Below are 15,646 nucleotides of genomic sequence, written 5' to 3'. Positions count from 1 at the left end.
AATGATTATTCCACTTATTTATTGTATTTGAACCGGTATCAGTGACCGTTTGTATATGGGGTAATACTACAGACAAACAGTCAGTGAAGAAATTGAGAAAAAAAAGAAAGAGGAAGGAATCACTCGTTTGTCTCTATAAGGACAGAGACATTCACCGTGCTGCAGGACAGGAAGCTGCAGTTTGCAGCATACAAGTGGAATCAAAACACCTAAATCAGCTCGGTCCTTTACCAACAAATCTTGATCAAAACAAGATGAAAAAGTTATTTTTGTTGCTTATCTTCAGTCACGTTTCATCAGCAGGTAAGATCACAGTTTAAATCTTTAAGCGTTTCGTTCCTACGTCAGAATAAAGTTAGTTTCACTTTCACTTCAACTTCAATTGTTCTGACAGAATATATACAGAATACATCATATTTATGATTAATGTGAAATGTGTTTATACTGAATATATAAACCTTGTTTGTCCCACAGCGATGCACTCCCTGAAGTTTTTTCTAACTGCTTCTTCTGGAGTCCCAAACTTCCCAGAGCTGCTGATAGTTGCCCTGATTGATGAAACGCTGGCAGGTTACTGCGATGCCAGCAAAAAGATAATAGAACTGAAACAGGACTGGATGGAAAACCTAACCAAGAGCAAGCCTGATCACTTTGAGTTTTACCGTCTAATGTGTTTTCAGAACGACCTAAACTTCGCCCGAGACATGATTAAACATTTGAAGCAGCGCTTCAAACAAAGTGAAGGTAAAGTGTTTTCTGTAATATTTCACTTTTTTTTATTTCTTAGATGTTTTGTATCCTGGTTTGTTGTTGGTCAAAAAGCTTCTGTTATGAACATTTGTTCTCATGATGCACACAGACTTCTGCAAAGTACAGCGGAAACTTCCAATAATGATTCACGTCTGTCCGGATCAAATTGATCACTACAAGCTGATGGTTATTACATTTATTTATTTATTTATTTTGCTTCTTATGCTGATTACTACTACTACTACTACTACTACTACTACTACTACTACTACTAATTTGTATATTTATTACATGAATTTAAAGTAATGAAACAGACAGCTTCGCTATTTACTGAATTTTATTGACTGTTTCAAAATACAACTGTTTACAAATTGAATTACTGTATATAATACGTCTAATTGAAATACACTAACTATATTACAGTATTGTACATAAAATATATCTCACTGTTGTTTCACTGCTGCATCTGGTTTAGAGCTGCAATAATTAATTGATTAATCAGTTATTAAATTAATCACCAACTATTTTGATTATTAATAGTAATTAATCGTTTGAATGAGAATTCTCTGTTTACAGTTTCTTAAAAATGAATATTTTTTGTATTCTTTACTTTTATCTGACAGTAAACTGAATATCTTTGGATTTGAGTCAACACTTTTCACATTTTATAGACAAAACAACTATTAATCGATTAATAGAGAAAACAATCAACCAATCAATCAACTATGAAAATAACTGTTAGCTGCAGCCCTGATCTGATTGGCTCGCTTTTAGCAGCGTAACAATAATGATACTACTACTACTACTACTGATAATGATAATAATAATAATAATAATAATAATAAGAAGAAGAAGAAGAAGAAGAAGAAAAAGAATTATTTTTCTTCTTATTATCATTATTATTTTTATTATTATAAAGGAGACGATGTTTGAACTAGAAATTGGGTTTCATTGCTAGTAGACTGAAAAAGTGCACTGATTATCTGCTGTTGAATCATGAGCACATCACAAGACTATAAGAATATCACACAATGCACAATATGCTTAAAATAATCTGGAGATAAACTGGAGATTTTATCTAGACGTCATTGTTGACTGCAGTCTCTGTCTCTGTCTCTGTCTCTCAGGTGTCCACGTTTTCCAGGAGATGACTGGCTGTGAGTGGGATAATGAGACTAGAGAGGTTACTGGTTATATGCAGTATGGTTATAATGGAGAAGACTTCATGTCATTCGACGTGAAGACAGGGACATGGATCGCTTCAAAGCAGGAGGCGATCATGAAGAAAGACATATGGAATTCTAACAGAACTACAGCCATGAATAATAAGAAGTACCTCACTGAGACGTTACGCAGTTGGCTGGAGGAGTATCTGGAATCTGGCAGCAGCTTTCTGCTGAGAACAGGTAGAATCACATGACCTGCTGTAGTTTCATGAACAGTGTTCATAAAGACAACTCAGACTAAACTGCCTCTGTATTATCACTTCACTCAGACATTACTTTATATTTCCTGTGGTAATAAGATTTGACCCAGTGCACAGTTGAATTCAATTTTTAAAGTTTACAGAGTTTCAGTGTTTCTAATTAAAATTAGTTCCAGTCGACTTCATTTACAGGCAAAATAATTTTCCAATAGTCTGAATTTGATCATTTAAATTAAGTTTTAGGAGTGTTTTTAGACATGTATACTGCAGGAATTCATATTATAGATACCACTGACTACACCTGTAACAAAGTGACCATATTTGCACACACTGAACATACATGGTCCAGTCATGTACTTGGTTTTGATGTAGTCTCGTTTTACCATTTTCCTGTTTACCCTTTCTTGTCTTTCTCAACCCCTGCTTTCTCTCTCTCTCTCTCTCTCTCCAGTGCATCCCTCAGTGTCTCTCCTCCAGAAGACTCCGTCCTCTCCAGTCAGCTGCCACGCTTCAGGTTTCTACCCTGACAAATTCTCACTGTTCTGGAGGAAAGATGGAGAGGAGCTTCATGAGGACGTGGACCACGGAGAGATCCTCCCCAACCATGATGGAACCTTCCAGATGAGTGTTGACCTGGACCTTTCATCAGTCACACCTGAAGACTGGAGGAGGTACGAGTGTGTGTTTCAGCTCTCTGGTGTGAAGGACGACATCGTCACCAAACTGGACAAAGACGTGATCAGGACCAACCAAGGTAAGACCAGAGGCTGCTGAGTGGGACTGCATGTCTGCTATTTGTTTCAAATTTAGCTAGGAAATTATCTTCAAAATTAACAATGAATATATATGTAGTAGTAGTAGTAATAATAATAATAATAATAATAATAATAATAATAATAATAATAAGCCCAGTTATTTGATTAAACCAATAATTCCAAGACAAGACGACAAGATTATCAACAAATCCACTTTGATTTTCTTATTATGTCATCAGAGATCAAGGAAACATGTTCAGTTGAAAATACTCACTTTTCTCCCTCTTTGAAATTTTTACTCTGAGCTGAAGTAACTGTTTTTGTTTGTCTGTTTCAAGTTAAATGTTAAAGGTCAAATAAATGCCGAATGGTTGCAGAATGAGAATGTGTCCATTTATGAGTTGTAAGAAATCATTGATAAACTTTTAGAAAGAGTAAATGTTTATAATGGTTAAATTGAGAAATGGCTTCAACCATAGATTGTGTGTTAAATTGGATTTCAACCTTTTTAGTTTACAGTCCATGACTCTAAAACAATAAAGCATTTAAAGGATGGATGGATGTGATTGTGTTATAACCTGCTTTATCTTTTTTTTTTTTCTGTTCAACAGTGAATCCAGTTCCTGTTGCTGCAGTCATTGCAGCAGCTGTTGTTGTTCTCGCTCTCGTCCTCATCGCTGCCGTTGGATTCATGGTTTACAGAAAGAAGAAAGGTAAGGGAGAAAAATGGAAAGATTTCAGTTCTTTGATTTGAGTCTTTGATTCAATGCTTTTATCCAGGTTGTAAAATTCAAACAAACATCAGTTACCTGCATTTAACACTTTGAAACAACCAACAAGGATAAGGTGACAAAATCTATTCTGGTATTTATAACTGTAACTTAAATTATTTGCCTTTTGTTCTTTTTTAGCCAAACGACCTTCATCACGTAAGTAAAACTTTTGTTGAGACTTTCCTGCATTTACTGTTTATAAAAGTTCATTACAGGATGAGTGAACTTTACACATTTTGTTTTTAACCTAACAGCTCTTGACGGCGGCTCTGAGATCTCTGAGGAACCGGATTCAAATAACGAATTGCTTAACACAGTTACTGGCTTACCTCATGTGTCAGATAATGTGGCTGTACAGAACTGAGACTGAAAGAAGAACTCATGCAGCAAAAGTGAAGTAGTGGTAATAATTCATTTGCTTGATATGTAAATGTTAAATGTAATGCTTTATTTCATATTGTACATTCATATAGTAATGTGTTTCCAAATTTTGAAGCATGTTAAATGAGTATTTTTGATCATTTTTGATTGTCATTATATAGATTACATTGTTTATGTAGTTTAGCCTGAGCAGATATGATGAAGATTTAAAGCAGCGTCATGTTACAGTATATTTTGCTTTTGTAAGTGAAAGATTTAAAGGCAGCTAAAGGTGTGTTAGGTCACGTTAGAGAATAGTGTTGCCTGTCAGAGAGCTCAGTAGATTTATAACGGCAGAGTTTGATACCTTCTGCAGGGCCTGATAGGTCAGAACATCATTTAAAGGGAAATTAAGCATTTTAATGTGGATGTCTAATCAGTGTTGATGGTAAATGTAGTCAAAAAATTCTCAGTGCATGGTATATTGACAGAAAAAATGTTTCGTGCATGTTCGCATGTTCCCTAAATTTAGACAGCACAACAGTGCCCATGGTGAACATAATGACCTGGAATTAAAAAAAAAAGTATGTAGAACTATTCATATAATATATGGGCTTTGTGCATGGCAGGTCTAATTTATAATATATTAACATTTGACTCAATAAATATAAACATAGATTAGAAATTAGCTCTCATTCATATAAAATTAAAAGGAAATTTCATTGTAAATGATACTTTTAAATAATGCATATACTCTATATACTAAACCTGTTACATTTTAGTTAACGAAAACTAAAACAATTCAGATGACTAAAATATGACTAAAACTCAATGGTATTTTATTCAAAAGACTGAACAAAACTAAATCAAAATTTGTTGTCAAACTTAACACTGATTTTGCAGCAGGATCAATGTAGCTGCACTGAGAGATGCACTGCTTTTACTGACAAACATTTACATCATGTACTGTCATGGACATCCACGTGAAAAGTGCCAAATTTTCATTTTATCATGAATACACAGGAACGCTCAACCAGCTTTTGGTACATTTGACTGTTTACTGAAGAATGTAAATGAATCTCAAAATCCAATTTTTGTTCTCTGTTTGTGTTGATGTTTTGTTTTTCAATAAAGTCCACAACTTTCAAACATTTGGTGTTTTTTGTTTGTCCGCATACTTTCTCAAGTGTGCTGTTATCTCACTGTCGCCGACTAAAAATGACGGAGGTCCATGTGTAATCAGTAACTAAGGACCAATCTCAAACCTTCACTTCACCAGCAAAATACAGGACAAAGATTTATATTAACAACTGGATAATTGTCTTTGCATCCACATTGTGTTCATAAAACATGATAATGTTTCAGACTGAACTGAGACAGTCATCATCAGAGATATCAGTGATCTAAAGATCAATGGTTCATATACAATTCATTAACAAAAAAAAAACGTTTTTTCATTCAAAAATAAATAAAATTAAATAAATTGTCCTGTCTGTAAGTCTACCTGGGTAGTAAAGAAAAAAACACTTCTAAGTTTTCCTTATCTGAGAGTCCTGATGCCAATCAGCTCAGTCACTCTGCAGAATGAAATCCGAAACAGCTGGACACACTGCATCCAGATGTTCCTTCTGTAGAGTGTCGCTCACTGGGACAGGCAGCATGGTATGGGACCAAATCAAATCCAGGACAAAAAACAATCCGCACATAGCAGTACAGAACAAATATAATCAAGTACATCCAATTATATTTCTCTTTCGCATCACTACTATTCTTTTTTTTGTTTTCTTGCAATAACATATAATCTTAATATATAAATTTTGTTCACTGCTAATATCACATTCATGTAGCTAACAAGATAACAAGCTAATGAGCATGCTCAGTAAAATGAAACTCAGTGGAGATCTCAGCAGGAAAACACAGTTAAAACCACTTGGAACTGGGTTCTCACAATGTAATACTTGAGTTACTAATAGAAAAAAATATCTTGTCTACAACTCTTGATAAGAATTGACCAAATATCTTCATTTATTTCTCTGTAGTTTGACCAAATGAGCTGGAGCTCCTCTACGCAGCATCACACTGAAGGGAAAGTTTCTCATGACTGATGTTGCTGCAGCGCAGGTTCGTCCTCTGCAGGCGGCAGGTGGTTTGACACTCAACAGGTTCACCCTTCAGTAACAACATATTCTATGGGATTAAAAGAGAGTTCAAAAAGAGTTCAGTTTTGGGATAAGAAGACAAAAATAGAGAGAATAAAATATGTATAATAATAATATTAAGGAAAATGTCTTTCTTGTCTGTTTTGTTTGTTTGTTTGTTTATGTTTCCCCTGTCTGTTTATTTATGATATTACTCCCTGATATAATGATTATTCCACTTATTTATTGTCATTTGAACCGGTATCAGTGACTGTTTGTATATACGGTAATACTATAGACAAACAGTCAGTGAACAAATTAAGAAAAAAAAGACAAAAAAGAGGAAGAAACAAGCTTCGGAATCACTCGTTTATCTCTGTAAGGACAGAAACACCCACCGTGCTGCAGTACAGGAAGCTGCAATACAGGAAGCGGCAGTTGGAAACAAGGAACTGGAGTCAAAACATAAATCAGCTCGGTCCTTTACCAACAAATCTTGATCAAAACAAGATGAAAAAGTTATTTTTGTTGCTTCTCTTCAGTCACATTTCATCAGCAGGTAAGATCACAGTTTAAATCTTTACTTTAAGCATGTTGTTCCTGCATTAGAGTACACAAAGTTAGTTTCACTTTCACTTCAACTTTTTAAGTTTAATTATAAGATAAGATAAGATAAGATAAGAAGCTTTATTGTCATTGCAAGGGGTACAATGAAATTTCGTTTGGAACATCTCTTGTAGCAGCTACAATGTCCTGGTCAGAAAATATAATGTAATATAAATAGTAAAAGTAAGTAAGTAAAATAAAGTGTGGTAATAATATTTACAACAGATACAGACTGTAATAGTCTGTATCAAGAGTTCAAGACAGTCAGTCAGTAGTCAGTGGGGGGCAGTCATGGTTCCTGCAGCAGTCTCTTCACAGCCATGGATAAGAAGTTGTGTCTCAATCTGTTGGTGCGGGCTCTCATGACTCTAAGTCTGCCAGAGGGAAGGCTGGGGAATAGAAAGAGTCCTGGGTGGGCGGGGTCATCCCGGATCTTTGTGGCCCATCGGAGGAGACTGCTGGAGTAGATCTCCTCTAGGCGTGGAAGTGGGCAGCCGATAATCCACTGAGCTGTCTTTATGACCCGCTGCAGTTGTTTCTTTTCAGATGCAGTGCAGCTGGCATACCACACTGTACATCTGTAGGTGAGGACACTCTCTATTGTGCAGTGGTAGAAGTTTTTCAGCAGAGGTGGAGGGAGTTTGTTCCTCCTCAGCATTCCCAGAAAAAAGAGACGCTGGCTGGGCCTTTTTGATGATGTGGGTGGTGTTCACAGTCCAGCCCAGGTCCTCCGAGATGTACAGGCCAAGAAACTTAAAGTTGGTGACCCATTCCACTTCCTCCCCATTGATGCTCAGGCCTGAGTGCAGTGTGTTCCTCGACTTCCGGAAGTCAATGATGACTTCTTTTGTCTTCTTGGAGTTGAGGTTGAGGTGACTGTCACTGCACCAGGCCGCCAGTGCTTGGACCTCCTTCCTGTATGGTGCCTCATCACCATTGTTGATGAGCCCCACGACGGTTGTGTCATCCGCAAATTTGATGAGGGTGTTAGAGCCATGAGTAGCAACACAGTCATGAGTGTACAATGTGTACAGTACTGGACTCAGCACACAGCCCTGGGGAACGCCAGTATTGAGAACAATGGTGGAGGATGTGGAGGTGCCCATTCTGACATGCTGTCTGGGTCTGTTAGTCAGGAAGTCCTTGATCCACAGACAGAGGGAGATTCCAAGTTGTAGTGACTGCAGTTTGTTGATAAGTCGGCTGGGGCTGATGGAGTTAAATGCCGAGCTGAAGTCAACAAACAGCATCCTGACATATGTGGTGGGGCTTTCAATGTGGCTGAGAGTGGTGTGGAGGGCAATGGAGATGGCGTCGTCTGTGGATCTGTTGGACCTGTAGGCAAACTGATGTTGGTCAGGTGGTATGTAGGCCTTGACATGCTGTAACACCAGTCTCCCCATACATTTCATGATCACCGGTGTAAGGGCCACAGGCCGGTAATCATTCAACCCTGTGATGGCAGAGGAGTTAGGCACAGGGATTATGGTGGCAGTTTTCAGACAGCTGGGGACTGTGGCTTGCTGCAGTGAACGATTAAAGATGTTAGTGAATACTGCAGCAAGCTGATGAGCACATGATTTCAGCACCCTCCCTGGTACTCCATCCCGTCCTGGTGCTTTCTTGGTGTTGATGCCACGCAGGACTCACAGTACCTGGTGTTGTTGGATGGTGAGGGGCTGGTCATGCTCTAATGATGTCAACTGTGTGTCCTCTGTCTGTTGTCCTCTTCAAAGCAGGAGAAAAAGGTGTTAAGCTGGTCTGGGAGAGAAGTATCATGGGGGTGGGGGGGGGGGGGTCTCCTTGAAGTTGGCCTCTATCTGCTCTCTGTACTTTGTTTTAGCAGCCTTGATGCCTCTGTTCAGGTCCGCTCTAGCCTTCCTGTAGGCTTCCCTGTCCCCTGTCCTCAGTGCTGAATCCCTGGCCTGTAGTAGTGCTCTGATATTGGCGTTAAACCAGGGTTTTTGGTTGGGGAATGTTTTCACCTGTTTCCTTGATGTTGCATTGTCCATGCAGAAACTGATGTATGATAGTACAGAGGAGGTGTGGAGCTCAATGTCTGGATCTTCAAAGAGTTCCCATATGGTGTCCTCAAAACAGTCCTGCAAGGATAATGTGGCCTCTTCAGTCCAGCACTGCACTAGCTTGTACTGTGGCTTAGACCTGCAGATGAGGGGCTTGTGAGCTGGTGTCAGGAACAGGGAAAGATGGTCTGAGTGTCCGAGGTGAGGGGAGGGGAGGGCTTTGTAGACTCCAGGAATGTTGGTAAAGACCTGATCTAGTATTCTGCCTTTTCTTGTTTGAATGTCAACATTCTTCTAGAATCTGGGGAGCACATTCTTTAAGTTGGTATGATTAAAATCTCCAGCCACGATGAAGAAGCCCTCTGGGTGTTTGTTGTGTTGCCTGGTGATGCTATCATGCAGCCTGCTCATGGCTACGTTAGCATTAGCTCGTGGGTGAATATACATGGCAGTTACAAACACTTGGATTATTTCCTGGGCAAATAAAATGGTCTGTACCTCAACATTAGAAACTCCAGGTCTGGGTAGCAGTGTCTCTCAATAACGCCAGTGTCCGTGCACCAACTCTTGTTAATATAGACACACACCTCCCCCTCTCCTCTACCGGACTCCAATGTGCGGTCCGCCCGGAAGATTGTACGACCTGCTAGCTCCTCGGCTAGGTCCGGGATGTTTTCATGAAACAGGTCTCTGTTATCACCGTGATGCAACTGTCTATCCGGTTGTTAACGTCCCATAGTTTCATCTCATCCATCTTGTTAACCAGGGAGCAGACGTTGGCGAGAAAGACGCTTGGAACCGCTGGTTTACGCGGAGTCGCGGTTAGCCTAGCTCTGATGCCGGCTCGTTTGCCTCGTTTTTGGCGTCTTTCACAGCGCCGCCATAGCCTCCTTTCTGTCCGTACTCGCCGACGTATCCCCTCCGGGAACAAGTTGAACCCTTCTGGGGGGGTCCAGCCGGTCCAGTGATTTTTCAGGCTGATAAGTTCGGCTCGGTGTAAGTCTTGGTCAATGTGTAGCTGATAGCTGAAGAGCACCGGGTCGCTGCGTCTACACGCACTGCCGCCATTTTTAGAAATAAATTTTCTGACTGACATTTTTATTCTGACTGAGTCATACAGAATACATCATATTTATAAATAATGTGATGAAATGTGTTTATACTGAATATATAAACCTTGTTTGTCCCACAGCGATGCACTCCCTGAAGTTTTTTGTGACTGCTTCTTCTGGAGTCCCAAACTTCCCAGAGCTGGTGGGAGTTGCACTGGTTGATGAAACGCTGGCAGGTTACTGCGACACCAACAAAAAGATACTAGAACTAAAACAAGACTGGGTGAAAAAAATAAATGAAAGCAATCCTCAGCACTTTGAGTGGTATAGTCGCAAGTGTTTTCAGCAAGAGCCAAAGTTCACCCGAGACATGATTAATAATTTGAAGCAGCGCTTCAACCAAAGTGAAGGTAAAGTATTTATTTATGTAATATTTCACTTTTTATTGCTAAGATGTTTTGTATCCTGGTTTGTTGTTGGTCAAAAAGCTTCTGTTATGAACATTTGTTCTCATGATGCACACAGACTTCTGCAAAGTACAGCTGAAACTTCCAATAATGATTCACGTCTGTCCGGATCAAATTGATCACTACAAGCTGATGATTATTAAATTTCATTTTTGCTTTTTTGTTCCTTAAGCTGATTACCACTGTAGGAGCCTAAATGCAGTTCTTTTATTTTTGGTTAAGTTTAGTAATAAATAATTTAAGTTAATTTAAAAAACAGTTAAAATTCACAATAATATAAGTTAATTATATTGACTGTTTCAAAATCCTCAAATTACTGTACAAATTGAATTACTGTATATAACACGTCTAACTGAAATACACTAACTATATTACAGTATTGTATATAAAATATATCTCTCTGTAGTTTCACTGCTGCATCTGGTTTAGAGCTGCAATAATTAATTGATTAATCAGTTATTAAATTAATCACCAACTATTTTGATTATTAATAATAATTAATCGTTTGAATGAGAATTCTCTGATTACAGTTTCTTAAAAATGAATATTTTTTGGTTTCTTTACTTTTATCTGACAGTAAACTGAATATCTTTGGATTTTGGGCAAAACAAGACATTTGAGGACATTTTGGGAAACTCTGATCAACACTTTTCAAATTTTATAGACAAAACAACTATTAATCAATTAATAAAGAAAACAATCAACCAATCAATCAACTATGAAAATAACTGTTAGCTGCAGCCCTTATCTGGTTGGCTCGCTTTTAGCAGCATAACAACAACAACAACAACAACAACCACAATCACCATCATCATCGTCATAAAGCTTCAAGGAGACGATGTTTTTCATTGAGAGAAATTGTGATTTCAGTGAATAATTTGCAGTGATGAACTATTTTTATAGAGGACTGCAGAGGACTGATAGAGAGCTGATCATTATGAAGTAACAGTGAAGTTGACCTTTGACCTTTTGATATAAAATGTCATGATTTTATCCTATTTGATCTGTGTGTACTTTTCTTATAATGAGGGTATGAATTTTTGAGTTATGGCCATAAATGTGTTTAGTGAGGTCACCAGGACCTTTGCCTTTGACCACCAAAATCTAATCAGTTCATCTTTAACTCTGACTGATTATTTGGACCAAGTTTGAAGGAATTCCCTCAAGGTGTTCAGGAGATAGGTTTTTCAAAAACATCTGAATCACAGAGGTTCTTCAGCATACAATCATGAATGTGCACAAAAGACACTTGGCTGATTGGTCCAGTGGTTAAGATGAACTCCAGAGCAGATTAATTCAATAGTTAGGCTCAACTGAGAACTCAACTGAGTGCACTTCACTTTATATGCTTGATGACTGATGTGCATATAATTCAAGAAGACATACCCACTTTGTATACTGCAACTGGTATCTATCAATTAATTTAACAGTAGCTACTATTGTAACTTTTAAACTGTGAAATACAAAATTGGGTTTCATTGCTAGGAGACTGAAAAAGTGCACTGATTATCTGCTGTTGAATCATGAGCACATCACAAGACTATAAGAATATCACACAATGCACAATATGCTTAAAATAATCTGGAGCTAAACTGGAGATTTTATCTAGACATTGTTGACTGCAGCCTCTGTCTCTGTCTCTCAGGTGTCCACATTTTACAAGAGATGGATGGCTGTGAGTGGGATGATGAGACTGGAAAGGTTACTGGTTATATGCAGTATGGTTATAATGGAGAAGACATCATATCATTCGACGTGAAGACTGAGACATGGATCGCTTCAAAACCACAGGCTGTCATCACCAAACTGACATGGAATGCTGATAGATCTCGAGCCAGATACAATAAGACGTACCTCGTTGAGATGTTACTGGGTTGGCTGAAGGAGTATTTGCACTTTGGCAGCAGCTTTCTGCTGAGAACAGGTAGAATCACATGACCTGCTGTAGTTTCATGAACAGTGTTCATAAAGACAACTCAGACTAAACTGCCTCTGTATTATCACTCCACTCAGTCAGACATTACTTTATATTTCCTGTGGTAATAAGATTTGACCCAGTGCACAGTTGACATGAATTCAATTTTTAAAGTTTACAGAGTTTCAGTGTTTCTAATTAAAAGTAGTTCCAGTCGACTTCATTTACAGGCACAATAATTTTCCAATGTTCTGATTTTGATACAAATGATGTAAATGAAGTTTTAGGAGCATTTTTAGACGTGTATACTGCACATTCAAAATATGCCTCTCAGTTGTTGTTGTTTTTTTGTTTTTTTTACCACAGTTTGCAACATATTATTTATATCTAGGGATTCATATTATAGATACCACTGACTACACCTGTAAGAAAGTGACCATATTTGCACATATTGAACATACATGGTCCAGTCATGTACTTGGTTTTGATCTAATCTTGTTTTGCCATGTTTCTGTTTACCCTTTCTTGTCCTCTCTCTCTCTCTCTCTCTCTCTCTCTCTCTCTCTCTCTCTCTCTCTCTCTCTCTCTCTCTCTCTCTCTCCAGAGCGTCCCTCAGTGTCTCTTCTCCAGAAGACGTCCTCCTCTCCAGTCAGCTGCCACGCTTCAGGTTTCTACCCTGTCGAAGCCTCACTGTTCTGGAGGAAAGATGGAAAGGAACTTAATGAGAGTGTGGACCACGGAGAGATCCTCCCCAACCATGATGGAACCTTCCAGATGAGTGTTGACCTGGACCTTTCATCAGTCACACCTGAAGACTGGAGGAGGTACGAGTGTGTGTTTCATCTCTCTGGTGTGAAGGACGACATCGTCACCAGACTGGACAAAGACGTGATCAGGACCAACTGGGGTAAGACCAGAGGCTGCTGAGTGGGACTGCATGTCTGCTGTTTTTTTCAAATTTAGCTAGGAAATTATCTTCAAAATTAACAATGAATATAATAATAATAATAATAATAATAATAATAATAATAATAATAATAATAATAACAATAATAATAATATTAAGCCCAGTTAAATAATTTGATCAAACCACTACTGGTTTAAGCTGAAATAACTGTTTTTGTTTGTCTGTTTCAAGTTAATTAGAGGTCAAATTAATGATTGGTTTCAGAATGAGGAAATGGAAGTGTCTGTTTACGAGTTGTAAGAAATCATTAATACATTTTTAGAAAGAGTAGATGTTTACAACAGTTAAATTGAGAAATATGTTCATGGAGTTTGGCAGGCAGATACTAAACTCCAGAATGTGTGTTTTAAGAGCCATGTTTGTTTTCAGGATAATGGGCTTAGCTTTATGTTGACAGACAATTGACAGTTATAAACAGCTGATCAACTTACAGTGTAGGGCTCATTGTTGCTTGTTATTATTAATTTATGATCTTAGACACGTCCTGCATTCCTGCAGAGCTCCTGCAGAGCTCCTGCAGAGCTCCTGCAGCCTACCTGAGCTTCCAAGTCTGGAGATGAGGGGTCAGGGGGAAACAACTGACTTCAACCATAGATTGTATGTTAAATTGGATTTCAACCTTATTAGTTTACGGTCAGTGATTCTAAAGCAATAAAGCATTTAATGGATGGATGGATGTGTTTTTGTTATAACCTGCTTTATCTGTACTGATCTTAACTTCTTTGTTTTTGTTTTTGTTTTGCTTTTTGTTCAACAGAGAATCCCAGCAATTTGACTGTCCCTATTATTGCTGCAGTTGTTGCTCTCGTCCTCATCGCTGCCTCTGGATTCATCGTTTACAAAAAGAAGAAAGGTAAGAGAGAATTTTTTTTATTTGTAGTGAGCAGATGAGGGGATCATATTCACAGGGGATAAGGTGACAAAATCTATTCTGGTGTTTATAACTGTAACTTAAATTATTTGTCTTTTGTTTTTTGATTTTAGCCAAAAGCCCTGCATGATGTAAGTAAAATTTTTATTCTATTTCAATTGATCTGACACACACTTAATGCTGTAGATTAAAAAAGGAATTTTGTTGAGACTTTCCTGCATTTACTGTTTATAAAAGTTCATTACAGGATGAGTGAACTTTACACACTTTGTTTTTAACCTAACAGCTCTTGATGGCGGTCCTGAGAACTCTGAGGAACTGAATCCAAAGACCTGATTGTTTAACACAATTACTGAGTTACCTCATGTGTCAGATAATGTAGCTTTACAGAACTAAGACTGAAAGAAGAACTCATGCAGCAAAAGTGAAGTAGTGGTAATAATTCATTTGCTTGATATGTAAATGTTAAATGTAATGCTTTATTTCATATTGTACATTCATATAGTAATGTGTTTCCAAATTTCGACGCATGTTAAATGAGTATTTTTGACCAGTTTTGATTGTCATTATATAGATTACATTGTTTATGTAGTTTAGCCTGAGCAGATATGATGAAGATTTAAAGCAGCATCATGTTGCAGAATATTTTGCTTTTGTAAGTGAAGGATTTAAAGGCAGCTAAAGGTGTGTTAGGTCACGTTAGAGAATAGTGTTGCCTGTCAGAGGGCTCAGTAGATTTATAACGGCAGAGTTTGATACCTTCTGCAGGGCCTGATAGGTCAGAACATCATTTAAAGGGAAATTAAGCTATGGGTGCTTATCTCACTTACTGAGACATGACTTGATACTTGTTCATTGATGTATCTTAGATATTCTTAAATAGCCATCAATTCAGTTCGATACGATTCAGCTCTGTCACGATACAATGTGATATGATGCAATACAAGACAATGCAATGTGTGAATGTTTACATTTTCATTCAACTAATGCTACGTTTGTAGAGTGCTATTAATGGCAAAAAGAAATCCTGATAATTTAACTATTACTATTTAATATAGTAACAGGACAGACAGAGAGAAGGAGACATTACATTAATGTCATTAATTATGAGTCTCGTGTAAATGAGATCCTGTAGCCTAAATGAGAAACTGTGAATAAACTTTAAAACAGTTTAAAATATTAGTATTTCTGCAGTGAGATGATGTGCTGCTCTGTTTCATATGAAAAGTGCTGTGGTTTGGATGTGGAGGAACAGTGATGCTTCCTGTTCTCTGCTCTCACAGTGACATGACGTCTCTGTGGTTCAGCCTTGTGTCTCTGTTCTCTGCTGTCAGACACATTTTCCGTAAATGATCTGCAGCAGCGTTTCTCATCTTTCTTATAAAACCCCAAACTTTTTACACTTGCGCGTTATGAAAGTTTGGTGGTGTGACACGGTACAGTGTCACTTCTGCCGCTGTTTTCAGCGCCGTCTATTTAGAGAAAATGAAGAGGTGACTCAGGAGAGGGAGGAGGGAGCGCTTGTTTTGTGTGAGCGTGGCA

General features: G+C 38.0%; 1 protein-coding gene across 1 annotated transcript; it reads left to right on the top strand.

Annotated features, from left to right (window-relative positions):
- Positions 1-140: 140 nt before the first annotated feature.
- LOC146313437 (uncharacterized) lies at positions 141-13,204 on the top strand. Its single transcript, XM_084739472.1, has 11 exons — positions 141-303; positions 475-744; positions 1,878-2,156; positions 2,628-2,930; positions 3,543-3,644; positions 3,843-3,860; positions 3,959-4,063; positions 6,591-6,761; positions 10,025-10,294; positions 11,997-12,275; positions 12,871-13,204. Exons 1-11 carry the CDS (start codon positions 255-257, stop codon positions 13,191-13,193), a joined length of 2,169 nt encoding a protein of 722 aa, XP_084595598.1. The 5' UTR covers positions 141-254; the 3' UTR covers positions 13,194-13,204.
- Positions 13,205-15,646: the final 2,442 nt, after the last annotated feature.

The sequence above is a fragment of the Lutjanus erythropterus genome, chromosome 16, assembly GCF_056507025.1.
Source record: "Lutjanus erythropterus isolate fLutEry1 chromosome 16, fLutEry1.hap2, whole genome shotgun sequence".
NCBI lineage: Eukaryota > Metazoa > Chordata > Actinopteri > Lutjaniformes > Lutjanidae > Lutjanus > Lutjanus erythropterus.
Note: the sequence above shows the minus strand (reverse complement) of the source record. Positions and strands in the feature narration are given on the sequence as shown.

What these genes read in the sequence shown, in the direction of transcription:
- LOC146313437 (XM_084739472.1), top strand. Translation starts at nt 255, where the DNA reads ATGAAAAAGTTATTTTTGTTGCTTATCTTCAGTCACGTTTCATCAGCA. An exon ending in CAGTCACGTTTCATCAGCAG is followed by an intron (nt 304 to 474) that starts GTAAGATCACAG and finishes TTTGTCCCACAG; the next exon opens with CGATGCACTCCCTGAAGTTT. An exon ending in GCGCTTCAACCAAAGTGAAG is followed by an intron (nt 10,295 to 11,996) that starts GTAAAGTATTTA and finishes TCTGTCTCTCAG; the next exon opens with GTGTCCACATTTTACAAGAG.